A 27,061-nucleotide genomic window follows, 5' to 3' on the forward strand; every position below is an offset into this window, starting at 1 on the left:
TTAGTGTTTGTTAAATCAAGGCTGGTTGTTTTTAGAAGGTCAGCCACAAAACAAGCAAGGCTGACCCCACTACACGCCACAATACAGAAGGCTACCCCACCACATGAACACTCAGCGCAGTTCTCTTGCGATTACATCACACAAAGTTTGATAATTATCTCCCCAAAAAATTGAAATTATGGCTAAAGAGCTTTGCGAAGATAATTGCTATGTAGCATTAACTCAAGAGTATCTCGATGCTAAAGCTATGATGGACAAAGTCCGAAGCCCAAAAGCCGGAGCCATCGTTCTTTTCGCAGGTAATATATCAACGGGATAGATACTGATCTCGGGATATCGTACTGAATCATTCGTAGGTACCACCAGAGACAACTTTGGAGGAAAGCCAGTGAAAGAACTTCAATATACGTCATACGAGCCACGGGCCTTACAAACTATGCTCAGTATCTGTAAAGCAATTGTTCAAAAACACTCATTGACATCCATTGCCATGATTCATCGATTGGGAGTTGTGCCAATCGGAGAGGAAAGCATTTTGATTACAGTATCTTCACCTCATCGCCAAGCAGCTTGGAGAGCAGGTGAAGAAGCCCTGGAGGAATGCAAGGAAAAGGTGGAGGTATGGAAGAAAGAAGAATTTGGTGGCGAGGAGGGTGGCGTTTGGAGAGCAAATCGTGATGGTGCTGTTGGCGAGCGGGTGGATGAGGATAAAGAAAAGAAGAAGCCGGAAATTGGACCTCATGGTCCGATATTACGGCCCAAACGACCTGGGGAGCGTGGGCATGGACCAGTGGTAAGAAACCACCAGCTTGGTTCATGAGAAGGATTAATCATAGTCACTGATTTACTATATTGATGAATCTTGTGTAAAGCTGCGTGTACGTTTTATGAAACTCTCGTTCTATGATAGTGGAAGTCTAGCAGAAGAAGAATTCGATACTATATTATGAAAGGCTACTATTCAGTATCCAGAGGATGTATGGCTGAAAGTCTTCTGAAGCATCGAAAGGGGAAGGGCCTAGCGTCGAAGCAATTTTTAGCTGCCAAGTCAAGATAAAGCTATCTATGGGTAACTTCATGATCACATATTCAGACAAGAACTAGATGTGTGACTGTTGGCATTGCTGGAAAACACGAAATAGTCATCTTTTCGGAAATCGCACTCCCACAAAGGATTTCTGGGGTATTACAATCTGCTTGAGCGCTCCATTGAACTTCTTCCATCCTGATCCCTCGCCCTTGACTCTCCGGCTATAACACGCACATCACCAGACCCATGAACAAACACATTCCACTCATTAATGTTATCAAAAACTCCTCCTTGCTCCGTGTTTCCAATGAATAAGAGGCCGATGGACCAGCTAACAGCATGGAAAAGGATAGTGGCCATCGACTCATTCATGTTTAATTAATCTCCTTACAACATTTCCGCCTCAAGAAAACTGCGATTTAACATTGGTGAACGTTTTAATGCTTCTCGTCGTAACACCTTCGGTCGAGGGGGACGTTAAGAATGCTGGAATGACGCGGGCCGACGCGATGGAAGCAAACATTAAAGCGATGACGATGGCGATGCGCATTTTGGCAGTTGTGTGTGATGTGGAGTGTCTGTGTTTCAGAAAGTTGATTTATGAGCTGAGAGGTATGTTGGCTCGCGCTTAGTACAATGACTGGTTGTGTGGTATGGAATTGGGATTTGAAAGGTCCGGGAGTTTGTATTGGATTGGGTTTTTGTTGTAATAGAAAAGCAGATCGCATGAAATCTTTTAGAAGAATCAAAGTTTCCACTCAAGGTATCTTTATATGGAATACAGAGCTGAAGAAACGATAGCGCAGGCCAATGCTTGGTGCAGTATGACGAGGAATATTGAGAAGCTTGTAGCAGAAGTGAGAAGCAAGCTCAATCTCCGCAACTAGCCAAGTTTGAACGAATCAATTGCAACAAATATCTGATGAAACAAAAAGAATTACGTGGGCTAGGTAGGAGAAAGGAACATAGCTGAGACGCTAAATGTTTTGTCGTGCGGGGCAAAGAACTACTTTGCGGACGTCTGTCAAACCACAATCCGTGCACTTTATCAGAATAGCACCAATGAAAGCTTTTTGGGTTTAAGACAACGTAAAAGATTGATAGAACTCTGATGGTATACTAAAGTAACCTAGAATTTGCCTGAATGTCGTGAAGAACTCAATAGCAGGTATATCCACCGTCAACGACCTACGAAAATTAGCGAAAGGCACATTTGAATGTACGATTTCATGCAATATCAAACTCACAAGATCACAACCAGTCAGATAGCTCGACGCATCACTCGCCATATAGACGAGCGTTCCCTGTAACTCACTTGGATGACTGAGACGCCCCATCGGTATATCTTTTACCCAATTCTCTTCGATATGTTTCCCCTCCTTTTCCAAAAGATCAATTATGAGATCTGTTTTCACGTATCCGGGACACAGATTGTTGACCCTGATCCCATAGGGGCCCCACTGAATTCAGATAAGTCTTATTTCTGGAGCAAGATACCAGGATTCTTACCTCTGTGGCCAAGCTCTTACCAAGCATCGAGACAGCTCCTTTGCTCTTCATCATGTTAGCAATAGACTTCGCGATGATCTTCTTAACAATTTCCGGTAGTACGGCGAGCTAGTTGTGAACGAAACGGTACACCTACAGCATTATACGCCGCCTGCTTCTGTGGCCTGACACAAATCTTGCTGCTCATCGACGATATTAGGATCAAGTTTCCCTTGGAATTTTTCTCAATCCAGTATTTCCCTGCCTCCCTGGCAAACAAGAAACTCCCATTAAGATTTACGTCCACCATCCTCTTCCATTTATCAAAAGGATATTGCTCTCCCTCATAATTCTCAACGATACCGGCAGCTGTAACAACTACATCGACATGTCCAAAATCTTCGATGATCTTTGTCCATGTTTTTTGTACTGCGTCTTCTGATGCCACATCACATCCATAGGGACGGAGGTCGGGTTTGTAGGAGGGATTCGTGGTTTTGATGCTCGATTTGATATGATCGATCGATTCCTCCCCAATGGAGCGAGTGAGGTCAACACAAGCCCCGCGGGCACCACTGAGCGCGAAAGCAGTAAGACATTCTTTCCCAATTCCTCTTCCAGCGCCAGTGACAACACAAGTCTTTCCTTCGAGCGAAAACGAGGGAAGAGTCATGAGAGTTCTACGTGGAACTGTGGCTGGCTTGGCGGCTCGGAGAAAGTTTCGAATCAGAGATGCTTTGGAAAACATAATTGTGGAGGGTGGCTTGTTATGCTGAACAGAATAATTTGCGGCTTCTCGTTATGAAGCATCTAGGCTTAACGTATTAGTTGCTGTGTGTTAGTAGACAGAGTATCGGTGGGAAAGCAATCAATTGATCTTGAAGTGGTATCGTAAGCCACGCTGCCTCTGTGCCATGAATTCGTTCGTATATGAGTAAATATAGTAATTGGTGAGGGGAAGCAATCTTATCTGTACCCCGTTGTCTCTCATTCAACGAGAGGTATTGGGTAAGAAAGTTGATGCGGAGAACAGGAAAGTTTTACCGAATTGGTTTATGTATCTTGGTGGTCAGCCATGCCAAGCTTGATCATGCATTTTGCATAAATTATTCAACAAGACATAAATATAAATAATTTATACCAAAAATGTAGGTTGGTGATGAGATTCAGTACTAATTCGTAGATATTAGAACGTTGACTTAGTCGCACGTTTTATACAAACATCAGTCCTTATAATCCACTTCTCACCACCCGTAACTTCTCTTCCCTCATGCAACATACAATCATTTCCATGCTTGTGCAACAAGACCATCCCAGTTTCGAGGCCTATGACAATAGGTTTATCAATAGGAGACTTCTTGTTGGGAAGTTCCTCAGGGTAAAAGACTGTTTCTCCTCCTAGACAACCTGTTGCTGGAGATGTGAGGTATAACAATAGTGTCCAGGTTGTCTTTGCTTGAGTAGACGCCGGCTTTGTTGGGAGTGTGATGAGGTTTGATTCATCATCTGAGAAAGTAAATGAGAATGGAAAGTTTTCGTAACTCGTGAGGAAAGGATGACTTACAATGACAATCGAAGAACTGCCCCTTGGAATATCTATATATCCGGATAGCAGGATTGAGACCTACAACATCTCCTCCCCTATACGATATGGTCGTTAGCATCATTCACTGGGTGCATACCACTAGACATGATGAAGCGGCGGAGCACTCACCATAACTCTCTTCGTTCTTCTTCGCTCATCGCATCACCCTCTTCTTCATATTCCCTCTCAATTTCCCCACATAACAGCTCCTTCAGTCCTGTCTCTCTCCAAAGTCGTTCGGCAAAGTCCCAGTCATCAATTCGAAATCTGTCATTGACTCTCAGTGCATCACCCTTTTTAGGCTTCCCAGGTGTTGTGGTTAATGGCAAGCCCTTCAAGAACGAGACATAGTTTTTACACAAAGTAGACGTCCAAAAGTTTGGTATTGTAATGATTTGGCCAGGAACAATGGTTTGGAGCGATAGATTCGTAGGTGGCATGAGAGGTTTGAAGGGGGGCCAATTCGGAGACACAGGTTCGGGTGCAGCTGTACTTTGCTTCGGCTTCTTGGGAGGCATGATTAATCAAAGCTTTTGACCTCGATCCAGCTAAAAACCACACTGGCGTTAATGTTATGAAAAATCCAATGCTTGGGAAATTTTAAATCGTTGTACTGGGCTTGTATCTGGGATTGGACTGTGTTTACTCGAGAATTAAAGATTTATACTGTTTGCCTTTGAGAGCGTCGTAGAGGTGAAGAGCAAGAGGGGCATTCGAATACGGCGACCGGAATGTTCACCCACAGCTCATCCAACCGACAAGACAAGACAAGACAAGACAAGACCACCTTGGATCTTTCTTCCACCTTGCCGCCATCAATTCTATCAAAAGCTATACATTGCAAAGTTGCATCCATCTGTATGTGTTTGATCTTCACAAGGCTTCAGATGCAGGAGAATTCAGTTATTTCAAGATGATGCTAAGATATACCCTTAAGAATGCTAAGCAACAGTGGAGTCTGGGTATCAACAAATCTCATCACATTTACATTCCACGGTAATTCTGGCTTGTAGTAACGCCAACATTCAAATACTCCTCGTTTTCGCGTTTTGCGCGTTGTCGTGCATCTTAGTGTTCTTGCTAAATATAAATCGTTGACGATTTTACTCTTCCTCGCTTTTTCATTCTTACTTTTCCCTCTTCACAAACCTGGACAGTCTTTTTTCTCTTCTTGATTTGGAGTTCTTCAACTGTCATGCTGACGCTATTGGTACTTGCTTCGATGCTGTGCATTTCACCGACTGGGGTTTTAGGACGTCATGAGAAGTCGGCTCTTACTCGTCTCACCTCTAGTAGGTCAACAGACGATGATGGTCAAGAAAACTACAAACATGTTAGTGTCGCACAAACTTACCAAGAAGGGTCCACTGGTCGGACAACCTCGATCAACTATACGTTGCCTTGGCCTGCTACTAAGTCTATTCAACCCAATCCTACTTTCCAAGGGATGAATGTCACTTCAGTAATTCCCGTTTTCGAGACGTGCAACTTGCCAGGTGCAAGGACTACATTGTGTTCGCCTTCTTTTCGGACTATCGTCACCACTAAATGTTCAACTGTCTTAACAGGATATTTTACTAAGCATACTGTCTCTGAGTGCGATGAGATTGTCACCTTTTCTACACAGTATGCCTATTCGTTAGCTACCACAATGCCTCCTGCGAGTGACGTCCCAGCTCTTCACAAGCGCGAGAAAATTACATCGCTGCCAAATAACTATGTTTATAATGTTACAACATATTATGCCGCTCCTTGGCAGTCAATTGCAGCAGATGATCCATCAGATATACACGTCCAAATATGCGGACTGTCATCCAATGGCGTTCAAATGTGTACGACTGTCACTGAAGTTTGGGTGATTCATACAGAATATCTACCGATTTATTATACTGAGGCCATCTCAGTGTCCACTGTAGTATATTCAGTACGTGGGCTTTTACATATCATCGCAGGCAACGCTGACGTTTTTAGACCGCCGTATTGGCATTTGCACCCGTCACATATATAACCATCACGCCCGGAACTTTCACACTCTCAACAAAGATAGTGTCTACGAGTTGGTCGGCGAAGAACGTAACCTCAATTTCTGGAATTGAAAACTCGAACTTGGATTCATCCGGCTCTGCATCTAGTACTCAGGATCCAACAACAACAATTTACGTCACGGGCCAGGGTAGCATAACGACCATAAATCTGGCGTTAGCCATGTCTCCCGCATTAATTCAAGAGCCGTAAGCGTAAATAACAACAGCCATTTGTCTATTTCACTAACAAATCATTGGGGCTAGGGGAACTAGCACAACTACAATCACGAGTACGACAAGGATAACGAGGACCACCACTTTTACTCCTGTAAGTCTGTCCGAGTAATATATCATAATGGCATTCACTGATAATCACTCAAAGCGTCGCACCGTCTTCCGAACCATTTGACTGCTCAGCGAGCTTTAAACTTCAGTCTACTCTGAGATTCTAAGGTTTGAACACACATGGGGTTTATTCTTGTGCACAGAATATCATGCTAGAAAATGTCCAGACGAAAGACATGTTGGCACTTACTGTTATGCAGGAATAGACAGATTCTCACTACAAATACATGGCTCTGCAGTCAAGTGATGCTCATATATGCTCCTCTTGCTATGATCGTTTTTGTGTCTCTCAATTTACTTCAGATTATCCATCCCCCTCATCTCGTAATCTTCGTCTTTCCGTATGTATTTACATTTCAAACCCATTGGTTTTAGTTTCGGTTTTGATGGCTTGTAGTGTACCTCAATAGATGATAATGGTGATTGAACCCCCACTTTTCGTTCTATGCAAATCTTCAAATTGACACAAGAGTAACAAGAATTGTGTTAATGAATTTTTGAAAAGGGGGTTCAACTAAAACCTCTTCCGGTCAATCTAAATCTATTAACCAATCGCGCATCTCAAGTATATAGATCTCGAGCTCGAGCACTAAGAAACTCCCAAGACTCCCCGACTCATATACCACTAACGTGTGGTAGTGAAGTCAATTGACTTGGGAAATTGTGAAGCTCGATTTTGTCTAGACTAGGCTCCCATGATCTATGTCCCGTTCTTTGAATGCCAAAGTTGGGTTCGTTGCTTCTTGTTCGCTATTCAAATCGTGTTTACACAATATCATTGCCAAAGGGAGAAATCGAGATAAAGCCAGCGGTGTTCAATTGTTCAATCATGCAGTGACTCTCAAGGCGAAGATGATCCCATGGCTTGTCAACCTAACCCATCATGGTTCTACTATCTGCAATATCCAGATGCAATTGACTAGGCTTGGTAGGGAGGAGGTTGGCTGGATGAAGGTTCTTGATAGCGCCGCCATTGTGACTGGTATAAAGGACTTGCAGAGGAAATATCGTTGCATGAGCATTTTCCTGAATGCTGCTGCTCTTGTGCACCTTTCTTTTGGTCGTCTTTATTGATGGATCTATGGCTATCAGTAACTTTTCTCATACTTCTACTCCAGAGGTGAACTTACTCTGCGATTTTATTTGCGACAAGGTAGACAAGACCGCCTTTGACGCCGAGTTTGATCAGACCCATAATGGTGTATTGGTTCGTTTCTAGCGGGTTCTGTATGATTGTGTGAATGATATGCAATGTTAGGAAATGGCAAGATAGTGTGAGGTGGAAGTTTTGTGAGATGGGTGTAGTGATGTGGTGTGGTTTTGAAAATTTGAGGAATTAAGTTCTTTCTTATAATGGAGGATGTTGGAGGATTGATGAATCGGACATTCCGTGGAGGGCGGAGCTCGGATGAGAATCCGAGATGGGTCAAGCGAATCCGAGCTCTTCAATCCGAATTCGACCCCCGAACGCGAATCCGTGTACACATCAAATATGACAACAATATTCCAACTGAGATTTATTAAGTGATAGTTAAAACTTATCAATGGCTACCAACTGTGTCACGGATTATCATAGTGATATTTGGATGTTCTCGGCGAGTGATGTGATGAATGTGTGTAGGGAGGCCATGAATCTAATAAACTCTGGCTCAGTTAAGTCTTTTAGATCAACGATTTTCCCCTAGATTTGTCGATGTATACAGATCTCTTGATATGAAATGAAGGAGTTCAAAGCCAAGAACTAGAAGAGAATTTGCAAAGAGCTACTCTGGTCTTCGCGTTATTGGAAGTGAAATACTCTCACAGCTTGCAGAAGCTGTTACTGATTACGGCCAAATGAAGAGTTTAATGAATAGCATTGCAAATCTGTTATATGTGGGGAACTGGCTTTGCAAATGATATAAAATAACAGCTTATAATACTGTCATCGATTTAACGTCATTTATGCACTGACATACCCGCTCTCTCAACGGTACAACATCTTAAGTTCTTAGTGGCAGTAAGTAGACAGCCATCTGAAACAATTGCATGATTGCCTTGCAAAACAATTCGCTGTGTGAATCGAATCAAACTGATAGGGAGTTTAGATCTGGACACTGACGGTAGCTCAATATCACATCATAGCCATTCGATTCTTCGATGGAAAGCCGTAAAGGCAATTAGGGCTGATAGTTTAATAAAAAATGCCCGATTGCCAATGATTTTCTCATCCATATATCTCAGCACCAGCCATACAGTACTTCTGGAGGTACTTCTAGAGATCTGTTGTTGATGGTGCCAATCATCATGTGACATTATATCATGGCCATCACCAGCTTTTATTCACCTCTATTCGAGCCCTGATTGAAATAATGATTCACAAAAACAGCCCGAAAAGTAGAGTTTTCTCAGAGAAACATATTGTTGTTAATAAGATACAGAAGCATTAATAAGAGTAAAAGATACATATAACGTATCAAATAAGCATTATTATAAGAAAGTTCTAAGAAAATCATCAGAGTCTAAAATTGATCTTGAAATTGACCGTATTCATTTTGTCAGTCATGAGACTGCTCAGCCATAAATCTTGTAACCGAATGGATAATATTTATGAGTTTGTGGCTTGGCCAAATCGTGCTTCCATAACAACAAGAAAAGATAATTGAAAGTCTGAAGCTGTACACGCTTTCGCAATGGAGTTTAATATCTACAAAGCTATTTTCGGCATTTGCTTCCTCTACCTCTCAGCAGTTCAAGCTCAGCAAGCCGCAGATTTTGGTTCGGTCTGGGTCGTACCTGATGGCACTCAGTCAGATCTTTCACAAACATTCAGACAAGGTATTACTCTCCAGGTTACTTGGCTTGGGGCGCCAGTCGACTATCAATTTGATACCTTGACGAATTTGTGGGTCACATCTTGGGAGTATGAGAAGACTGCATACAGCCAGTTACTTGAAGGTATATCTCTGCAAGACCTACCATCCTACCACCATGGTTCTCCATGATACTGATAGATTTCATTATAATAGGAAATATCAACTCCAACAATAGCGGTACTCATGACTGGACAATCGATATTCCAAAAAGTGTTTTAGGCAAGACCGCAAAATTTGTTCTTCGATTTAAAGACCTTAATCCTGCATTCAATCCCGACTCTCGTGATGTGTCAAGTCCAGGATTCTTGATTATCGCTGGAGATTCTTCTTCGTCCATTATAATTTCTACTTCAACTTCGACAACTTCTTCATCGTCTTCCACAATCACGTCTTCTCCGACACTTTCTAGTTCCGCGGCATCGTCAACTCAGGCATCTATTTCTGCAACTGGAGCTATTAGCAATTCAACAGCAGCTGATACAATCTACAGGGATAAATACTCTAAGCTGAGCAGTGGAATGGTAGCAGGTATTGCTGTTGCATCTGTGGTTGCACTTTGCGCAGTCGTTGGGTTGGCATACTTTCTGTACAAACGAAGGAAAAATAAGAGAGATACTGCAGCAGGGTCTTTGACGAGTCCTCCAACGTATTATGAAACGCCCAAGCAGCAATCGGCAGTAATTCCTGAGAAACCAGTCGAGCTTGGTGATGAAAGACAAGCGGTAGAGTTACAGGGTTAGTTTAGGTCGTGAAAATAAAGGCATGGGCAGTTTCAGTGATATACAGAATGGCTATTCAACTAAGATCATATTTTCAAGTTATCAATAGAGAATTTATGGCGTTATGTCAAGCCAATATTGTGGAAGCGCTGAATTGCTTCGTGTATCTCATCGTTGCATCAACAACTTTATGGTGGTGTTGAATCAAGAGATTTTGAGCTAAAAAAACAGGTTCCAAAATTTCATCTCGTAGACAGCTTCTCAAATGAAAGAGCAGTTCTCTATAAGAGCGCATAAGATGAATTACCTTGATTGATTCCCTAATCTATCGCTTGTTGTTAATACCAACGAAATGTTTCTGGGTTATACGGTCGGGTCTAGTTAATACAGCGCGACCGTATACCTACGGTTCTCAATTTTCTCAATCTCTGATGTTAGTACGGTCTATTGTGTACATAATTCGACAAGTAAAAACCTTTCTAAAAGATACTTAAACTCTGAAGTCGCCAATTCTAATCCTCTTCTACTCTCAAACGCTAGACTAAAGTCTATCCAGACAAAACATTCGAGTAACACTACCAAGTTTTAATATCACATTTCTGTGTTAAAAGTTTTCGAGCCTACATAAACTTTCTCTCGAAAGTCCGCCAATCATCACGACTTCTTTGGTTTCCTGGGTACATATTCCGGAGAAAATCGAAAATGAATCCTCAGGGAACGAAGAGAAAACTTGAATTAATGGCACCTGGAGACATCAAAAAGGGGGCCCCCAATATCCTTCGTCAGAAACGTAAATTAAGCAATTCGCACTTCTCAAGGTCTGCAATTGCTGATCCTTCGATACCACTTCAATCTGGTTGCAGGCTCGGAAACTACCCACGCGAAATCATGTTTAACATCATGGGCCATCTTGGTTGGGCAGATGGGGTTTGCCTTGGCTTGACCTGTACAGAAATGTACGACATCTACAAATGTTCCTACCCATCAAAGATTTCATTGCGAGAATGGGTTGAAACAAGTCCTCCGTCTTCTTTTGATATCACACCCAAGCCGACTCGAGTTCAGCTATACCAGTTGCTGGAAAACTGGCATGGAAAACATCAATACACATTTTGGAGACCGAATTCCTCACTTGGGCAGGCAAGTTCCGATTCGTATGATCAGACAATACCAGCTCGATTCCTCAATAAGGCTGTATATGACATCTCCCTGCAGAACAATTCCTCAGAAACTGTTAAAAGAAATATTGATCTGCGATGTCGTCTCGGAAGAAATTACCAAGATTATTTCTTTTTTAAATCGCCAAGAATGATTCAGAAAAATATCGATGTGTACTTTCAAGCTTTGCCGCCCGGTTGGCTCTCACCAGACGATCCGGAATCTGTTTTCAAGGGGAATCCTCTACCTAACCCTTACAACATGGGAGTTGAGCAGTGGGAGAAGGAGGCTACAGAGGTGATTCTGAGAACTATAGATGTGGCTTATGGCAGAGAACACTGGGGATGGTATTGGAAAAATTGTAATCTATGGGATAAAAACTATGAAAGTTTTCAAAAAAGTTGGGCTGAACGCCAAGATGAGCTAGACGCGAGTCTATTTTCAGAATGATTGCTGTTGATCAAATTCTAGGGCAACGAGGTGGGAAGAATGAGCCAACAGATGATTAGAAAGAGTCATCATGAGTCTTAAAGATAGTTAATCTATTTCTCCATTGCTCTACTTGAATTACAATACTTGATATTCTCGAAGCTATGCAAAGCCATCTCGCCGGATAGTGACCTCACGAGCGCTTAGAAATTTAAAGCATTATTAAGAATCAGAGCCTTTATGCAATGCTGCTGTGAAGTTCTTGAGACAAATAATTTTTTTTATCTAGGCCTCTCACGCCAGTGAATGCTAGGTAGCTAGGCAAAAGTCTAAGGTACGGTTAATTTAAAGATGGCGCTAATCATCAATACGGTTCGTAGCCAACGATACGGTTTTACCTCAAATCAAGCACTAGCTTCATTAGCATGTTTACTACGGCACTATCTCGAAATACGTACCATGTCATATATTATATAAACTAACTTCCCGTCCACTAGCAACTGCATCCTCTCTTGTTCGGATTCAGTTTTTCAAACTGCTATTGAAAAGCAAGATCAACTAAGAAGTTACACCAATCACCTTTTTGAATTTCACACCAAAAAATATCAATCTCAAAAATCTACCACGATGAGAAACGTTCCTACTATCTGCTGGTCAAAGGGTAAGCAACATTACAATCCCTGTTAACAAATTTGACATGCGCTAACTGATGCAGTGCCACCTCAAACTCATCGCCGTTTCGGAGATTTGCCACTTGAAATCATATACAATGTGATGGAGTTACTTGGCCCGGAGGGCTCAATCTGTCTTGGCTTATCTTGTCCTGAGCTTCACGCTGCATATAAGGGCTTATATTCATCAAAGATATCTCTACGAAGCCTGGTCGATACAACCCTTCCTTTTCGGTTGTACCCAGTCACTGAGGTCGACATGTCTGAATTGTACCCACCGGTAGAATTGTACAAGCTAATCGAAGGCTGGAAGGGGATGAAAGATCGATATTTCTTCTGGGAGAATGATCTATGTTGGAAGAGTGAAAGCGCAATGTTTCCTACGAGTAACACACCAGTATTAAATGGACCTTCGACAGGTGTACCAGATCGGTTCCTCCTCGCGTCCTTGTACGCAAACAATATCCAAGATATGAAGATCTTACAAGAAAGATATCAGTATTATAAATATACACGTGGTGATTGTACGTCAGAAGATCTAGACGAGGACGATCCAGTTCATTCGGGTCCAAAGGGAGCAACTTTACTCCTCCAAGCGAGTCGAATCCCCTCTCCCTTCAACATGGGGATTGAATGGGACAGAAAATCCAAGCAAATAATAATGGAGAGCATCAATTTGGCACCATGCACACTCTATTGGCAATTATACTGGAAATCTACCAATATATGGCAACGGAATGCTTTGTATTTTGGCAAGAAATGGAATTCCGCTGAGGCTGTGGAAGAAGCTCTGAGCCACTACTCTGAGTGGATAGAAATGACGGGATGTTGAAGAGAAGCGAGACGCATACAGGGGCAATGAGCGTGGCTCTGGGAAGCTGAAAGGGAGGTAGAAGGATACCATTAGATCCTATAAGAACTATCTCTACTCTTGATAAGCAATGAACATTTTAGCCACCCATCCGCTCATAAACAGTGATTATCATGTATATTTTATAGCCTGTGAAATTTGTGAAATCTCATTATCTCATCTGAAGGTTCTGAATTCTGTGCCAACAAGAACGTAATATAATCTAATATTCCTAGGGGTACTTAAAAGTGGAACAGGTTTCTCTAGATGGAGGAGGCCTGGAATTTACACGTGAAACTTAAGTGATCCTCGAGATTGACTTTGACTGTAAACAATTGATTACTTACAAAGTCATTTTATCAGGTGTGGCAGGGCTCCCGTATAGAATCAACATTCTAGTATGCATTTCTGGTTCTGCAATTCTCTTCAATGCAGATGATTCTCGACTGCTTCCACGGCTGCTACTTCCCTGTGATGGCAAAGTTAATAATTTCGACGAAAAGAAATTCAATATAAATCCCCATACAAATTTTTATATATACATTACATTTATAATATATTCAATTCGTCAATAACAATATAGCTAATTCATTAATAACGAATAAAATCGATACAAAATGAAACCCGTTTAGTATTGACTTTTAATAGAAAAAAAGAAAATAATGGTTCTAAAAGACCTTAGAGATTTCAGGATCGATGAATATTAAAGTTTTAGAAAAAATGAATAGAAAGGGAGCGAGTGTAAGAGTTAGAAGAAGGAGGGGAATGAGTGTAAGAGCTAGGAGGAGGGGAAGAGCTAGGAGAAGAGGGGGAGGTATTAGCCGAAAGCTTAAAGGGGATCACTCACTTCACTTTCAATTTATTCTTCAATCAGAAGCTTTATCACTATATCATACTATATAGAATGTATTGCTTATATACATTATCTACCTAGCTTTAATTTATATATTCATATTCAATTCAATTATTAATCAAATTCAATATAAATAAAGTATTGATCATTTTAAATTAGAATTTAAATTAGAATTCAAGAATTTTATTAAATCCTTTTGGAATAAAAATTTCTAATCATTTACAAAAGAAAAAGCCTTCTAATTAATACTTTAAAAACGCTTTTTTCAATACAATATAAAAATATTGAATATTTTTTGGGGCTGACAAAGCGGCCACTTCGTCAATCGCGGATTCTGCCACCACAGGGCTTACTTTCGCCTCGATTACTTTTTGAGACTGCATAGCTAATCAATATTCCAGGACAGAACATTTATGCCCTTGTAAATGAATGAATTACTGCCAATGTCCACAGCCAAAGGATTAGATTCCTTCTATTCGGTATGAATGGAAGGGAAAAAGGAGATCTCGGTAGAGTTGTGACCAATCGGGTGAGGCTGCTAAAAGTCTTCCATCATCATGCAAATCTTCCCCACCGCAAAAGCAAACTGAAGTCTCCCACCCACATGGTTTTCTTTCTGGCAGGAGTAAGCAACCTGACGGTGAATAAGCTAGCATGTGCAGATCGAAAAAAAAAAAAAAAGGCAAAAGAGGAGGGGCGTTGCCCGGGATTGAACCGGGGACCTCTTACATGGAGAATCAGTCGATGAAGACTGATATATCCCTAAGCAAGAATTATACCACTAAACCACAACACCACACTACTCGCTCAATCCTTGATAAGCCAAAGGAAGAGATGCCGCAGTGTCGCTTATCTCTATATATATATATACGCAATATGTTAGCGAAATAGATGAAGGATGGTTATTAGTTATCCTAGCCCATTTGAAAGTTTTCTTATTCCCAACTCATTACTAGACGTATGGAAACAATAACAATTGCATTGTTAATTCGCAAATGGGTTCTCCATACGCATTTCGGGCGCATGTTTTCAGAGGGAATGGTAGTGGTAGGTGCACCCCCTACTCCATTACTACAGCGACCACAAGCTTTATCTTAGTGCATGACCATCTCCGATAAAGAGTCCTTGCTTGGTATGGAGAAAGCAACCGCATTAACTACATCATCGCAATTAACTCACGACAACAATGTCAAGTCCAGACGCAGAATCAGATCCCACGTATACTGTGTTTGTAAAATTACCATTTCCGCGTGGTGGTTTTATTGATCCCCCAGCCGTACGGAATTCCCTCGTGTATTAAAGACGCTATACTAATAACTATCGTCTTCAGGTGGAATGGGATGCGGGAAAAGACAAGGCTCTTTGGAAGATATTGCTCAAAGCTCCAAAGAATAGCGATGTTGATTGTAAGTACTTGGAACTGTTTATTAGAATGACCTTGCTAATAGACCTAGGGACTGCATTGTAGGTTTCGTCTGCGCATCCTCAAAACATACCTAACGCAATCGCAGAGCTACGAAATTCGAAGTTACCCTTCCATTCCTCCTTCAACAGGTAGCATGGCTTTACGAGCGACAATTTTCCCAAGTTCGTGAGCAGATGAGGAAAGCGACAGTATCCAAAGGCTCTCTGGCTCCGTCGCCAGTTCCAGACAGTACATCTGAAGCAGCAGGTGGAGAAGAAATGAAGAGAACTGGATCTGGAGGTGGAGGTAGCTCACAAGCGGCACATGAAACCCATCAGCATAGGAACTCACAACCAGCAGGCCCGCGAATTCAGTCCTCTCTTTCTAATAGAAAGAGTACACCGTTCTCGAAAAATGATGGAAGTGTACCAAACACTCCCAATCGCGTAATGGGTATGCCCCCTCGTCTTAACTAGGTGACATGTTCAATATCTAATTTCAAGTAGCTCCGCCATTCTCTCGCACATCGTCTCGGGAAACAACTGTTCAATCTCGCACATTCGTAGCACCAAGTTCACGACCAACTCAAGCCACCACAAACCGGCGATCTCTCTCACCGAAGCAGCGATCGCGACCGCCTTCATTGGCAATCGACCATCCACCTAGAAATTCTCCACAACCGGCACAACTCTCTTCCCCCGAGGATTCCTCCGATGACGATGCTTACCCATTTCAATCAACCCTGCTCAACAAACGCTTTCCTTCTATCAAGAAAACAAACAAAGATCCCTCATCAGATGATGAACTCGCTTTTCTTCCCACCCCGCAAGATCCATCTGCCACCCTTCGAGGAGTCCCCCCCAATCCTTCTCGGCGAACGCCCGCCCACCCCAAGAAACTATTGCCAGTCGAATCGCAGACCTCTGATTCCTCCACGAGTTCTTCCGCCCCAATAGTGAATAAAAGACACAATAATTTAAGCGGAGGAGGAAGACGGCCGATGACTGGCCCATTGAGTCCCCGTCGCACAACTGAGTTACAAAGTGAGAGAAGTGATGGGGGAACACCAAGTATGGGTAGTAGTTTTAGTGATCTGGATGGTCTGTCTTCCCCATCTACCAAGAGTTTCAAGCCATGAGGCTTATCCTATTCGCGTTTTCCGTTCATCTCTTTTGTAGATTTCATTGATACCCCGTACTACTTTTAAACCTGAATTCAGTATCTCTTTTGTCACGAAATTTCTCCAACTATTATTGACTGAATTCGAATGAGAAGAACTTTCAGCTGACTCCAATGAATTTTAGACGCGTCCGTAACGCAAAGTGCACTAGAAGAGGCACTCGCGAGCAACATGCAGGCAGGCGGCATGGCAAGTAGAATGAGCACTATAAGCCAAGCTCTGAGGAGTCGATATCTATAATAGCCGCAAGCATGACACGAGATTATATCACGAAACCTCTCTTTACATTGTCACATTTTTGGAGTTCGGATGGATATCGGTACTGGGGATATTTGCTACGATATAAACGGGACATGAAATTGGATAAGATCTATGGACAATGGATATGGACTTTAGGTTGGAGAACCGGTTGATTAGTGGGTTGGATTTATTAAGTTGTTTGTAATCATAATCTCCAGTATTTAAACTTCGTTCTCATGCTTCTTGCCCCTGCAGCTTCGCTTCTCAGATTTGTGCCGCTTTTTGTCTGTTCTTTTTACTTCTGATAGTTATACACACATATATATATAAATATATATATGGCAGCTTGAATATCCAGGGAAGGCAAGTTGGTTCAAGGGGTAATAAGATGAAGATAGAGCGACCGAAGCGACTAGTTTAGAATGGTCAAATCCAAAGTTCTTGAGGATCCGAGAATTCTCTTGTGCTCGTTGAATATGAAGTCAACGATGTTTTGTTACGCAAGCATTATATTTGCCGCCATGAAGTTTTTGTGGTTTATTATCGTAGCTGTTTGAACATGCTGAGCTATTTACTTGTCTTCAAATGGTTCCAGCGGGAGAAATTTCATCACAAAAGTATCTCAAGAATACCCTAGGAGCCTTTGTTTGGGAACATTTCATGGCGTCACCACAGCACAAGAAGGAAAAGTAGAGTATGATTTTCTGTTTTTATTGTTCCCAGCTATGTTAAATCCCATTTCATCAATTTAGTTAAGAAACCCACTTTGTCAATTTAGGTAAAAGAGCCATATTTGGCAAATTTTCGCCAGAAGAAGAAAACGAAAGCTATCTTATCAAGGATTCCTATCGGTGATCCGCGCTATATTTTTGTTGATCCAAAGTACAATGTGTACAATGTCCATTTCGAAGCCTTTATCTTTGTCTTGCAAATTGTATGCTTGCTTCTCGTTGACTAGTCGAATAAAGGAGACGCAGATGGCAATCCCCATCCCTGGTCATCCACAGCCTCGGAAGGAGGTGAAAGGCGTTGTTTAGCAACTGGTATCCTGTTCCGATTCCTGAATGCTTGGATCTGAACTTCTTTATGCAGGATGCCCTCGCTTCCGACGTAAGTATGAAGGAACTGACAAGCCGCAGCCGTGTTGAGACACTTTTTGCTACTTTCGGACGACGTAAAGGAGTGCCAAAAGAAACACGTGAAACGTTTTCCGACGGTGGTGCTGGGATCAGCAGGCTGATGTTGCATACCCGGCTCGGGAGGGGGAACCGCATAGACGACATCGAAAAGAAGGCCCGGGTTGATTTTGCCGTTTCGTATGTTCGTCTGCAGAGTGTACTCGCGGTGTTCGTGGAGATCTCGACATTGCTCTTCTGTGAAGCGACAGCCCTTTGGACTATCCCAGTAACTGGAATTGGTTAGTAATCGGTTTTGAAAGGTGAGTGATGTGGAAATGGGTTACTTACTAACAGACTTCAGTCTTTGGAACGATAATTTCATGAGGTTCTACACGAAGTCTGTCTCTGGTTGTCATATATTTTCCAGGTTTAGGGGAACTGTTATATGCTCTGTCGGGGCGATATTTTGTCATTTGTAACTCCTAGGATAGAGAGTTAATTTGTGATATGACGAATAATATGTCTTGCAAGACAAGAAATGTAGTTGTGTTTTTGAACTTATTTATCCTGTATGATATTGTCCGACACACGTTGAAAGCTACAGCGTAAGGGCTGTTGAACCTTAATGTGCAGCGTTGTCGATCTCATTTGCAACATCATGCATCGATCGACTTAGGACACAAGACTATTCAAAAGCACTAACTTTCATTTGGACCTGTGTACAGACGTTTGTCCTGAGATAGTCAAATTTGCGCTATCAAGCCAAGTTCACCAAGCAAGTTTTGAAATGGATCGAAAGAAAGTTGAAGGGATTTTTCAGGAAAAGTAAAACCAACCTTGTTTTCACAGTCCGCATTGTTCCGCTTCTGCTCATTGACCACATCTTCTTCGTGTTCTGTGTTTAGACTAGAGACCCTTGACTCTATTCCAGCGCTCTCGCTGTCACTCTCATCGATAATCTCGTGGTCATTATTAGCCGAAGCAGCAAGTTCGGAACCTTTCAGGTTTTCTATCTGCTTCGTTTCTTCGACACTGTTCGATGTGGTGTGCGGCTCAGTTGGTGGTGGTCTGATTTCATCTTCGTCATCATCTGCCCACTGGAAGCTCTTGGTATTAGTCTATGATCTATTGACAGAATTAAGGATAGATGCGGGTCTCAAGAACATGTGATTCAGGACTCACTTCGGCCGTTTTTCTATTGTCATAGTCATCCATAGAAAAGCCGCCAGCTTTATTCGGAGCTGGGCTACCATGATTTGGTTTCTTACTGCTTGCCTCATCGTCCTGTAAGATTGCAGACACAGGAAAGCTACCGAATAGCCCAGTTTTGGAATTCCACCCCATACAAAGCTTCGTCCCAACAAGTTGTTTGACCTTAATTTTATCGCCACAACATATTTTGAGCCCACCAGGTGTCTCAGGTAGAGGTTTGAAATCCTTAATAGCTCTGTAAGACTTGCTTACTTGGACCGAAGGTGCTGTCTTCTTAGATCGTGGGCCGACAGGCGTTGACTGAGTACCAGGGCTAGCTACACTTTTAGGCAGGATCATTTTGGGTTTGTCTCTCGCTCCTGTTTGCCCGCTTCGTGTAAGTCCCTCGTTTGGCTCAAAATCGCGCGTAAATTCGACTGAGGAAGGTCCATGTTTCTTGGGCAAATTGATGCGAGGCTCATTTTCGGGGAACTGGGGACGAGCCTGGCAATGGGAGCAAGGTGGATCTGACGGTGATTTCAAAGAATTTTCATTATCATTGTTGGTCAATCTGACCAAGGTATTGGATTTGGGCTCATCCTCAGAGGGTCCATCATGCTCTTGAAGACCACCTTGGTCATTGCTGGGAGTTGTAGACACTGCTTTGTCTTCGATTACTACGAGCTGTCTAGATTCCGAAGGTTCGTGCGCATCTGGCAACTGTTCTTGGGGGCCGTTTGTGAAAACATATTTTCCCTTGTGCAGTAACGCGTCTATTTTCACCCATTCATCTTCAGTGAAAAACTCAGCACCGTAAAGCATACAGCAACCCTAGAACCGGAGGAAAATCAGCATCGAAACAAGATCTGTACAAATTCACATTTTTATCCGCGAGATCTTCGAGCATTCACAAACTTGTAAATGGCGAGAATGAAGAGGGTCAGTGGCTTACATTCTTGACCTCCTCGAGTATCTTGGTCGCACGCGATGACAGCAACATACTGCTAATATGCGACGATCAATATTTGATGAAAAGGATTTCTTGATTACACAGGAAATCGAACGTCTTTCCAAAAACCCCGACGCGTAGAAATATGGTACGAAGAGCTATTGAATAGAACCACGGACAGACTCCAGAGAAAAAGAAGAAATCAGCTTGCCAAAGGAATATAAGTAGTCTTCCTTCAAAGAGCCAAGATGAGCGAAACCATGCCTAGTCGATCTAGGTGAATTGCATGTTGTGCTGCTACAGCGACACACACCACGATACTCCCTACTCAATAATATTTTACGTTCGGGTCTTAGCCTAGTTGGCGGTTCCAAAGTGGGAAGTCTTCCTGCAAGAGTTTGCATAGTGGGACCACTGGTGGACATGTGATTGAGGAGAAAGACGCGTTAAAGAGCTACGAATCGGCCACCGTAGAAGACACGTAGTCAGAGAATCAGAGATCATTGTGAAGTCTGTTCACAATTGGTTGTAGGCACTCAAGGTGGGTAATACGAGGCTCGGGCGCTATAAAACTCTATAATCTGTTTTGTCGCGAATCAAGCAAACCATCAGTGTAGCTAACGTCGACAGAACACCAGAGAATGCGTCTTCTGCAGAACCTCTGAAACCTGATATATCATCTTGGTGGTAAAATGGTCACATCACATCGAAATATGTTGGCATGCATGTCCAAGCCCATCCCGTCTACTGCCCTGTGTAATAACGTCTGCAAACGACCCTCCACTGAAAGCTTCTCGAAGAGATTAAGGTCAGATAGAAGAATTTTGATAAGAGTTTGACCTCACTCCCGCCTCTTTTTGTCCTCTTGCTGTGATACGATTGGTGAGTATGTTCCAGCCTTTGGCGCTTGTCATACTGAATGGCCATAATTGGCAGGTTCCTCCACGAGTCTGACCACATGCACATAGATTCTGCATAAATGCTTATCGTCCATTAGATGACCGAGAAGATATGTTCGCGCTGTGTTTGCAATAGTTTGTTTTTCAAAAAAAAAAAATGCATGTTCCCTGATCTTACTACGCCCCCCAACAAAAGACAAACGCTGGTGTAATAGCAAGAAGTCGGTCAGCCAATTGTTTGAAAAGTACGTAACTAGTAATGTTGAACTCTAGTTTGTTCTATTTGTTTGCTTTGATTAGTCAGCGCTTTTCCTTCTGCCTTTCTTCTTTCCATCTGCGGGTGCAACCTGTTTTGGAGACCTGTTTGAAAATCTCGGCGCTTCAAACGAACACGCGTTCAGAATTGAGATTCCCAACCTTTTCCTTCCTCGCCTTCAAAAGACAAACGCTTCAGCTCTCCTTTGTCTCACTATGAATCCGAAGTTGCATGCTGCATCCACTCAGAATTGTCTTCGATTGTGAGCTTGGTAGAGTCGTTGCTTAGAGAGTTTGATACGAGACTCGATATTGCAAAGCGATTTGCACAGGAATCAGACTATTTCATGTCATCGTGGGACGTTTGGTTATTACCATAGTACTAGCAGGACAGACTTGATATGGAAAATGGCTCACTTCATTTAATCACAAGGTATTCTTGACAAATGGGTCCGAGGAGGACAAATGACAAAGTTTGGCGGATGGTAGAAGGCTCAAAGTGGGAGACCGAAGGAGGTACACTTGCAATTCGGAGTAGAATGCGGAACAATGATATACAGAATTGGGAAGTATTTGAATGTTCTGAGACGCAGCTCAACAGTCGAAAACTTTCGCTTTCCGGATCCAGCTATATAAGCAAATGTTGTGAAACACAACATCCACCCTCAACGTCCTATTTTCTTTTCAGACATCAAGAGCTTGTGTTCCATCTGCTAATCCAGACAGTGGAACACTCTTCATCAACGATAACACAACCTCGAAATTACGGTAATATATGATTTTGAAAGAAATCCAAGATCATAGGTGTAGCATCGAAGCTCGCTGGTCTTTCCCCATGCCCAATCAGATCAGCATTCAACACCGTACTCGGCCAATCATGCCCCAACTTTCTATCAAAAACATGCTGTACTAAGCCTTCGTCTTCTCCCTTTCCATAACTATACACAACCGTGTCATTCGTCAAATCAGTTGTGACATTTTTGAGCCCCAATTCATCTCTCAGGGCCCATTGATGTACCCAATGCGGAACGGTCGGTATACACTGGTTGGACCGATTAGCCTGTCCATAATAACGAATCGTCGAATCGTCGCCGCCATGAAACTCAAGCATGGGAATCTTGAGACGTCCTGGAGAACACGGGATCGTAACATTGTTCGGAAAACATGGTTGAGTGTCGATATAAAATGCACCAGAGACGGGAGCGAAAGCAGCGATTTTGGTGGACATGATGGGATGACAGGCTAAAGTATTACAAAAACCTCCCCCGTCGGATTTACCAGTAGCCCAGATGCGTTTGTTGTCTATACAGTATGTTTTGTCAAGGCTGTCAATGATATCACTGACGAGCTGGGTATCATTTGCTGTGTTTCCAGGGTTGCCTTCCCATTTCCCCTAATATTGTTAATCTGTGGCCTATTTCCTAGTGGGGGAATCTCGTTACCTTGACTCCTTGAGGATATATCGTTATGGCGAAGTCGTTAAATTCAGGATTTGATATTTGGTCCAATGCGAGTTGTTGCGATGCATTTCGGTGACCTCCATGGAAAGAGAATATGACAGGAGTCGATGGTTGGGATGTGTAGAGAGGTGGAACGACGATCAGGTAGGATCGATGGACGTCCGAACTTGTGATTGATATATTTTTAGGCTGTCCAATAGTAATATCAGACGGTATAGCTTTAGTGCAGGAAGGGTCTTCTCGAGAATTTGTAACGCTGCGGAGGAGGTTGTGAGCCGACCAAGCGTGTATAGCATTCTTCAGAGAAACCATGATGTATAAAGTGTGTACGACAACAAACAGTGAACTGATGAGATTTGCTTACCACTGGGTATTTACGTAGAGACATCTGCAGGATGTATCTTAGTTACCTGAGGTCAGACGTCTAGTTGAGTCATCAAGCATTAGCTCTTGAGCTTCTCGTAGATCTCTTACTTAAGACCCTGAAAATCCTCGCCGGCTGTACAAATCTATCAAGTAAAATACGAATTTGTGAACCAACCAATCATGTAGATTATCTCAGAGATGTTTTCAGCTTAAGAAATATATGATTTTGGAATGCGTTATTGAGACGGTGGGAAAACTGCAACGAAGAAACTAATAGGTAACAATGGATTAACAATAGAGATGATTAAAATGTTATTGCTTATAACGGAATTGAAAGAAGCTGGTGCTGGAGTTGGTAACTCAGGCAGGCGCGAAGATGTTGGCCTTTTGAGATTTTAGTGGTTTGGTAGGTGATGTACAGCCTACAGGCCCGCTGGGTCAACATTCCAGGTAAGATCTTATCAGCTCAGCAACACTCATACCAAATCTTCTATAAATACCGAGTGGAGAAGAATGGAAATGACAGCAGAAGAAATCATGTACGGGTCGGGTACTGTGCAACTGTACATCGCTCCTTCATCGCACGCCACGATGCGTTTCATCAGAATATTCCGTCTATGGTTCCTGATCCTCGAACGTTTCTTGAGTCCAACACTGTTACTCCCCAAACTAACTTTGTTACCGTTCTGATTTTACTACTACACGTTGTTAATCACATCCTAAGTTGCAAGCAAAATTGATATAACAAATCAACTAGTCCCTATGTGAGCAAAACAATCACAAATCAGGGTGGAATTTCAGACATCTAATATATGTCTAAGTATCCAAACTAACTCCAAACTAACTCCAAACGCTCAAATTATTTGATTGTTAGATTCAAAATGGATTATTGAAAGTGTTTGATTGAAAATTTGAAATTCGAGTATTGGCTATAAACTTTGCTTGGTGTACAACTTATTTTGACCATCTTGTGCGAGTGTAGTCTCACCCGGGCAAACGATCGATGGCGGAGACTCCACCACAATACGCTATTTAGCTGAATTGGCGTGAACCTAACATATTCTGGTCATTAGGGGCTAGCTATTCACGTGATTATGGCTGAAAGCAGATAGACGCGCACCTCGCTAATCGCTAAAACAAATCCAATCTCATGGCTAGAAGAAAAGCTAAAACACTAAAATCGACATCCAAATTTCAGTTTGATGATGAAGGTCTCGAACTTCTGCATGCAAAATCGACAATCTAATAGTCTCTTCGGCTTTTGCTCTAGTACTTTGTGCTGGACTTCTCTTCAAATCGCGAGGGTATAATTCATGTCAGGCGATGGATGATTACTCACGTCTGCCGTTATGCGGATGGCATTCCATCTACGAGTTGAGCTGGCTTCATTCAGTATAGACACAGAAACCTATTTTGGTAGACGAACTTCTCGTGAAAGAGCTGTCCAGATGATCCTTGGAGTCTCAAAAAGAATAATTCAGGTCGAATCCGCTGCTTGGCTGCCTTGAAACACACTATTCCAAACGAAATTGGAAGGATTCTGGATTTCTTTGCTGACGGTACACCCATCTGGTTAGTCTTGACTTCCCCGCCATTTCTTCTGTTCTACTGGGGAAAGCACTTTCCCAGTAGTCACTAGTGGCTGCTCAACCCTTCCTTCTCGAGATGCTTATCGTTACACAAGTGGTTACGATTCGGTCGAATCTCAGATCGGATCAACGAACCCCTGAGACTGCAAATAACGTGTTGATGTTTTATCCAATCAGCTTACTTATTGACCAAACCAGCCTTACATCTGACTAGGCCATTCGCTTCATGGGCATCACGTTGGAGGAACATTTGCCCTGCCATACTCATCTCCTTCGTCTTTGGCTTTACGATGTTCAAACGTGTATTTAAACTTCGTGGGAATGTCAAGTAACCTTACCATGACACTGCCCCGAAACAAGTTCATGGCCGGACGGGCGGGATACTAAGACGGCCCTTTTTCTGTACTCCTTGCTTAATCTTGTGATTAGTCACTGTGACTATCGAGGCATAATTTTACGTTCATGATGGAACGCTGTGATCACTAAGGGCAGTTAGTTTGCCAGAAGGAACATACCCTTCGATTCATTACTCCTGCGATATCTTATAAGATACATCATGCACGGGACTGTTCTCTATCATCGCAAGTCCTTTGTGACAATTACTTTCATTTGGCCACGCGCCGTTTTCCAAATTTCCACTCTCTTTTGCAAACTTTCTATACGCTCTTTTCTTTTGATAGTGAATCTGAAATCAGATTGTATCAACCCTCCTTTCTGTCTTCCTACATTTCTTTCATAGCTCTTTTTTGTATTTTGAAATAACGTTCTCTACTACATTACCCCGACATGTACATCTCAACACTTCTTACTGCCTTGCTGGCTTGCACAGTTAGCGCATGGATGCCAGGTGGTGAAAAAGACCTCCGTTCAGAAGACGGCGTATCTCTCTTCAACCCAGAAGCAAAACATCCCACGGCGCGTCGCTGGACTGCAGCATCCGGCAAGATTCGAGGTGTGAATCTCGGATCTCTTTTCGTCTTCGAGCCATGGATTGCCGAGAATGCGTGGTCAGCTATGGGTTGCGGTCCATACCAGTCTGAATTTGATTGCGTGGTTGGTTTGGGACAAGCAAAAGCTAACGCTGCATTCCAAAATCACTGGAAAACTTGGATCAATGCGAATGATATTGCTCAAATGGCAAGCTTCGGTATTAACACAATCAGAATCCCAGTCGGATATTGGATGATGGAAAGTTTGGTTTACGCCGATAGTGAGCACTTTCCTCAAGGCGGCTTCCAGTACCTTGAGCGCATTTGTAACGCAGCCGCTAATGCAGGATTCTTCATCATTATCGATATGCATGGAGCTCCTGGAGCGCAGGTTGCAAAAAACCCGGATTCAGGACAATATGCCTCGACTCCTGGTTTCTATGCTGATTATCAGTATGCTCGTGGAGTAAAATTTCTTTCTTGGCTCACAACCAATATTCACAAAAATCCTGCTTTCAGAAATGTTGGCATGATTGGTATTGTGAACGAGCCAGTTCAAGATGCTGGCCAGGCTGCGAGTATGATTTCGCAGTTTTATCCCGCGGCATACAAGGCCATTCGAGATGCTGAAGCAGCGGCGGGTGTCAAAGCAAATAATTACTTGCATGTTCAGGCTATGGATCAAGGATGGGGCTCCGGAGATCCAAATGCTGGACTGACTGGAGGCGTTTCTTTGGCTTGTAAGTTCTTTATCTAACCATCTCATTCTCAAAAGTTTCTCATATCCAATATTTTTCTCAATAAAGATTCCTAACATATACTTTCCTGTTTAGATGACGAACATCGCTATCTTAAATGGTCCACCGTCGCCACCTCCCAAACCGCCTACCTCCAATCTTCTTGCACGTATAACCCTGTTTCCAGCACCGGTGGTCCAACAGTCGTAGGAGAGTTCTCTCTTTCTCCCCCAGACAACGTACAAGATACAGCTGGCTGGACGACATCTACTCAAGGTGCATTCTATAAAAAATGGTTTGAGGCACAAGTTATGGGTTATGAAAATCACGCTTTGGGATGGATCTTCTGGACTTGGAAGGCACAATTGAACGATTACCGTTGGAGTTATTTGGATGCGGTAAACGCGGGAGTGATTCCGAAGGATTTGAATAGTGTGGCTGGAAGTGGTGCTTGCAATGGCTTCTAGAAAGAAGAGTTTTGAGATGAAGGGCACGGTGGATTTCTTGAAAGGCGTTGGAGAATTGAAAACCCATTCAAGGGGTGGAGTTGGTGCAGCTTGAGGGTATGAATTTTGCGATCGCATTTCCGTTCAAAATAGCTTCATGGTGTTTCGTACATTTCGAGTCGCTTGGAGTTTGAACATTCTTGATACCTTTTTTAGTAAATTTTACAATTATTTCTATTCATCACATATAATCCATCACTTCCGTCTTGAAAATAGAAAAATAAAATGTG

The 27,061-nt window shown here is 42.6% G+C and overlaps 12 protein-coding genes across 13 annotated transcripts; 7 read left to right on the forward strand and 5 right to left on the reverse strand.

Annotated features, from left to right (window-relative positions):
* The first annotated feature begins 129 nt into the window (after positions 1–129).
* BCIN_06g04720 (hypothetical protein) lies at positions 130–947 on the forward strand. Its single transcript, XM_001559164.2, has 2 exons — positions 130–299; positions 357–947. The coding sequence occupies exons 1-2, from the start codon at positions 179–181 to the stop codon at positions 818–820; spliced, it is 585 nt and encodes a 194-aa protein (XP_001559214.2). The 5' UTR covers positions 130–178; the 3' UTR covers positions 821–947.
* Positions 948–1,953: 1,006 nt separating this feature from the next.
* On the reverse strand, positions 1,954–3,589 carry BCIN_06g04730 (hypothetical protein). The gene is made up of 4 exons (XM_024693556.1): positions 2,676–3,589; positions 2,540–2,584; positions 2,278–2,490; positions 1,954–2,218 (listed from the first exon to the last, which is right to left on the reverse strand). The coding sequence occupies exons 1-4, from the start codon at positions 3,264–3,266 to the stop codon at positions 2,189–2,191; spliced, it is 879 nt and encodes a 292-aa protein (XP_024549342.1). The 5' UTR covers positions 3,267–3,589; the 3' UTR covers positions 1,954–2,188.
* Positions 3,590–3,639: 50 nt separating this feature from the next.
* Positions 3,640–4,805, reverse strand: BCIN_06g04740 (hypothetical protein). Its single transcript, XM_024693557.1, has 3 exons — positions 4,233–4,805; positions 4,083–4,159; positions 3,640–4,024 (listed from the first exon to the last, which is right to left on the reverse strand). Exons 1-3 carry the CDS (start codon positions 4,619–4,621, stop codon positions 3,705–3,707), a joined length of 786 nt encoding a protein of 261 aa, XP_024549343.1. The 5' UTR covers positions 4,622–4,805; the 3' UTR covers positions 3,640–3,704.
* Positions 4,806–4,893: 88 nt separating this feature from the next.
* BCIN_06g04750 (hypothetical protein) lies at positions 4,894–7,131 on the forward strand. The gene is made up of 4 exons (XM_024693558.1): positions 4,894–6,027; positions 6,075–6,334; positions 6,392–6,455; positions 6,510–7,131. The coding sequence occupies exons 1-4, from the start codon at positions 5,299–5,301 to the stop codon at positions 6,534–6,536; spliced, it is 1,080 nt and encodes a 359-aa protein (XP_024549344.1). The 5' UTR covers positions 4,894–5,298; the 3' UTR covers positions 6,537–7,131.
* A 3-nt stretch (positions 7,132–7,134) lies between these two features.
* On the reverse strand, positions 7,135–7,937 carry BCIN_06g04760 (hypothetical protein). The gene is made up of 2 exons (XM_001559160.2): positions 7,603–7,937; positions 7,135–7,551 (listed from the first exon to the last, which is right to left on the reverse strand). The coding sequence occupies exons 1-2, from the start codon at positions 7,665–7,667 to the stop codon at positions 7,392–7,394; spliced, it is 225 nt and encodes a 74-aa protein (XP_001559210.1). The 5' UTR covers positions 7,668–7,937; the 3' UTR covers positions 7,135–7,391.
* Positions 7,938–9,108: 1,171 nt separating this feature from the next.
* On the forward strand, positions 9,109–10,291 carry BCIN_06g04770 (hypothetical protein). Its single transcript, XM_001559159.2, has 2 exons — positions 9,109–9,409; positions 9,481–10,291. Exons 1-2 carry the CDS (start codon positions 9,145–9,147, stop codon positions 10,065–10,067), a joined length of 852 nt encoding a protein of 283 aa, XP_001559209.1. The 5' UTR covers positions 9,109–9,144; the 3' UTR covers positions 10,068–10,291.
* Positions 10,292–10,713: 422 nt separating this feature from the next.
* On the forward strand, positions 10,714–11,701 carry BCIN_06g04780 (hypothetical protein). Its single transcript, XM_001559157.2, has one exon. It carries the CDS (start codon positions 10,749–10,751, stop codon positions 11,652–11,654), a length of 906 nt encoding a protein of 301 aa, XP_001559207.2. The 5' UTR covers positions 10,714–10,748; the 3' UTR covers positions 11,655–11,701.
* Positions 11,702–12,218: 517 nt separating this feature from the next.
* Positions 12,219–13,180, forward strand: BCIN_06g04790 (hypothetical protein). The gene is made up of 2 exons (XM_001559156.2): positions 12,219–12,294; positions 12,349–13,180. The coding sequence occupies exons 1-2, from the start codon at positions 12,261–12,263 to the stop codon at positions 13,134–13,136; spliced, it is 822 nt and encodes a 273-aa protein (XP_001559206.1). The 5' UTR covers positions 12,219–12,260; the 3' UTR covers positions 13,137–13,180.
* Positions 13,181–15,126: 1,946 nt separating this feature from the next.
* Positions 15,127–17,317, forward strand: BCIN_06g04800 (hypothetical protein). The gene is made up of 7 exons (XM_024693559.1): positions 15,127–15,283; positions 15,338–15,413; positions 15,462–15,471; positions 15,519–15,718; positions 15,773–15,865; positions 15,919–16,512; positions 16,717–17,317. The coding sequence occupies exons 1-7, from the start codon at positions 15,194–15,196 to the stop codon at positions 16,830–16,832; spliced, it is 1,179 nt and encodes a 392-aa protein (XP_024549345.1). The 5' UTR covers positions 15,127–15,193; the 3' UTR covers positions 16,833–17,317.
* A 205-nt stretch (positions 17,318–17,522) lies between these two features.
* On the reverse strand, positions 17,523–20,433 carry BCIN_06g04810 (hypothetical protein). The gene is made up of 5 exons (XM_024693560.1): positions 20,094–20,433; positions 19,133–19,972; positions 18,787–19,047; positions 18,299–18,432; positions 17,523–18,240 (listed from the first exon to the last, which is right to left on the reverse strand). The coding sequence occupies exons 1-5, from the start codon at positions 20,139–20,141 to the stop codon at positions 17,787–17,789; spliced, it is 1,737 nt and encodes a 578-aa protein (XP_024549346.1). The 5' UTR covers positions 20,142–20,433; the 3' UTR covers positions 17,523–17,786.
* A 526-nt stretch (positions 20,434–20,959) lies between these two features.
* BCIN_06g04820 (hypothetical protein) lies at positions 20,960–23,365 on the reverse strand (the record flags this gene model as incomplete). 2 transcript variants are annotated; one of them, XM_024693561.1, is made up of 4 exons in its annotated part: positions 23,246–23,365; positions 23,069–23,128; positions 22,687–22,960; positions 20,960–22,637 (listed from the first exon to the last, which is right to left on the reverse strand). In XM_024693561.1, the coding sequence occupies exon 4, from the start codon at positions 22,470–22,472 to the stop codon at positions 22,008–22,010; it is 465 nt and encodes a 154-aa protein (XP_024549347.1). In that variant the 5' UTR covers positions 22,473–22,637; positions 22,687–22,960; positions 23,069–23,128; positions 23,246–23,365. The 2 variants fall into 2 exon arrangements, with proteins under 2 accessions (XP_024549347.1, XP_001559203.1); XM_001559153.2 differs by lacking the exon at positions 23,246–23,365 and having other exon boundaries at positions 22,008–22,637; positions 22,687–23,069.
* Positions 23,366–24,732: 1,367 nt separating this feature from the next.
* BCIN_06g04830 (hypothetical protein) lies at positions 24,733–27,017 on the forward strand. The gene is made up of 2 exons (XM_001559151.2): positions 24,733–26,328; positions 26,422–27,017. The coding sequence occupies exons 1-2, from the start codon at positions 25,446–25,448 to the stop codon at positions 26,790–26,792; spliced, it is 1,254 nt and encodes a 417-aa protein (XP_001559201.1). The 5' UTR covers positions 24,733–25,445; the 3' UTR covers positions 26,793–27,017.
* The last annotated feature ends 44 nt before the right edge of the window (positions 27,018–27,061 follow it).

Source organism: Botrytis cinerea, chromosome 6 (assembly GCF_000143535.2).
Source record: "Botrytis cinerea B05.10 chromosome 6, complete sequence".
In the NCBI taxonomy this organism is placed as follows: domain Eukaryota; kingdom Fungi; phylum Ascomycota; class Leotiomycetes; order Helotiales; family Sclerotiniaceae; genus Botrytis; species Botrytis cinerea.

Bases quoted from the DNA above. Each gene is read 5' to 3' on its own strand.
- BCIN_06g04720 (XM_001559164.2), top strand. From the start codon at position 179: ATGGCTAAAGAGCTTTGCGAAGATAATTGCTATGTAGCATTAACTCAA. The intron at 300-356 runs GTAATATATCAA...AATCATTCGTAG, and splicing joins AGCCATCGTTCTTTTCGCAG to GTACCACCAGAGACAACTTT.
- BCIN_06g04730 (XM_024693556.1), bottom strand. From the start codon at position 3,266: ATGTTTTCCAAAGCATCTCTGATTCGAAACTTTCTCCGAGCCGCCAAG. The intron at 2,585-2,675 runs GTAGGTGTACCG...AACATGATGAAG, and splicing joins AGCAGGCGGCGTATAATGCT to AGCAAAGGAGCTGTCTCGAT. The intron at 2,219-2,277 runs GTGAGTTTGATA...TAATTTTCGTAG, and splicing joins ATCTGACTGGTTGTGATCTT to GTCGTTGACGGTGGATATAC.
- BCIN_06g04740 (XM_024693557.1), bottom strand. From the start codon at position 4,621: ATGCCTCCCAAGAAGCCGAAGCAAAGTACAGCTGCACCCGAACCTGTG. The intron at 4,160-4,232 runs GTGAGTGCTCCG...CATATCGTATAG, and splicing joins GAAGAACGAAGAGAGTTATG to GGGAGGAGATGTTGTAGGTC. The intron at 4,025-4,082 runs GTAAGTCATCCT...TTACTTTCTCAG, and splicing joins GCAGTTCTTCGATTGTCATT to ATGATGAATCAAACCTCATC.
- BCIN_06g04750 (XM_024693558.1), top strand. From the start codon at position 5,299: ATGCTGACGCTATTGGTACTTGCTTCGATGCTGTGCATTTCACCGACT. The intron at 6,335-6,391 runs GTAAGCGTAAAT...CATTGGGGCTAG, and splicing joins CCCGCATTAATTCAAGAGCC to GGGAACTAGCACAACTACAA. The intron at 6,456-6,509 runs GTAAGTCTGTCC...AATCACTCAAAG, and splicing joins GGACCACCACTTTTACTCCT to CGTCGCACCGTCTTCCGAAC.
- BCIN_06g04760 (XM_001559160.2), bottom strand. From the start codon at position 7,667: ATGGGTCTGATCAAACTCGGCGTCAAAGGCGGTCTTGTCTACCTTGTC. The intron at 7,552-7,602 runs GTAAGTTCACCT...TGATAGCCATAG, and splicing joins GTCGCAAATAAAATCGCAGA to ATCCATCAATAAAGACGACC.
- BCIN_06g04770 (XM_001559159.2), top strand. From the start codon at position 9,145: ATGGAGTTTAATATCTACAAAGCTATTTTCGGCATTTGCTTCCTCTAC. The intron at 9,410-9,480 runs GTATATCTCTGC...TCATTATAATAG, and splicing joins ATACAGCCAGTTACTTGAAG to GAAATATCAACTCCAACAAT.
- BCIN_06g04780 (XM_001559157.2), top strand. From the start codon at position 10,749: ATGAATCCTCAGGGAACGAAGAGAAAACTTGAATTAATGGCACCTGGA.
- BCIN_06g04790 (XM_001559156.2), top strand. From the start codon at position 12,261: ATGAGAAACGTTCCTACTATCTGCTGGTCAAAGG. The intron at 12,295-12,348 runs GTAAGCAACATT...TAACTGATGCAG, and splicing joins TACTATCTGCTGGTCAAAGG to TGCCACCTCAAACTCATCGC.
- BCIN_06g04800 (XM_024693559.1), top strand. From the start codon at position 15,194: ATGTCAAGTCCAGACGCAGAATCAGATCCCACGTATACTGTGTTTGTA. The intron at 15,284-15,337 runs GTACGGAATTCC...TATCGTCTTCAG, and splicing joins GTTTTATTGATCCCCCAGCC to GTGGAATGGGATGCGGGAAA. The intron at 15,866-15,918 runs GTATGCCCCCTC...AATTTCAAGTAG, and splicing joins CACTCCCAATCGCGTAATGG to CTCCGCCATTCTCTCGCACA.
- BCIN_06g04810 (XM_024693560.1), bottom strand. From the start codon at position 20,141: ATGTTGCTGTCATCGCGTGCGACCAAGATACTCGAGGAGGTCAAGAAT. The intron at 19,048-19,132 runs GTGAGTCCTGAA...AAGAGCTTCCAG, and splicing joins ACAATAGAAAAACGGCCGAA to TGGGCAGATGATGACGAAGA. The intron at 18,433-18,786 runs GTTGGTTTTACT...TCTCTATCCTAG, and splicing joins ATGCGGACTGTGAAAACAAG to GAGTTACAAATGACAAAATA.
- BCIN_06g04830 (XM_001559151.2), top strand. From the start codon at position 25,446: ATGTACATCTCAACACTTCTTACTGCCTTGCTGGCTTGCACAGTTAGC. The intron at 26,329-26,421 runs GTAAGTTCTTTA...TTTCCTGTTTAG, and splicing joins TGGAGGCGTTTCTTTGGCTT to ATGACGAACATCGCTATCTT.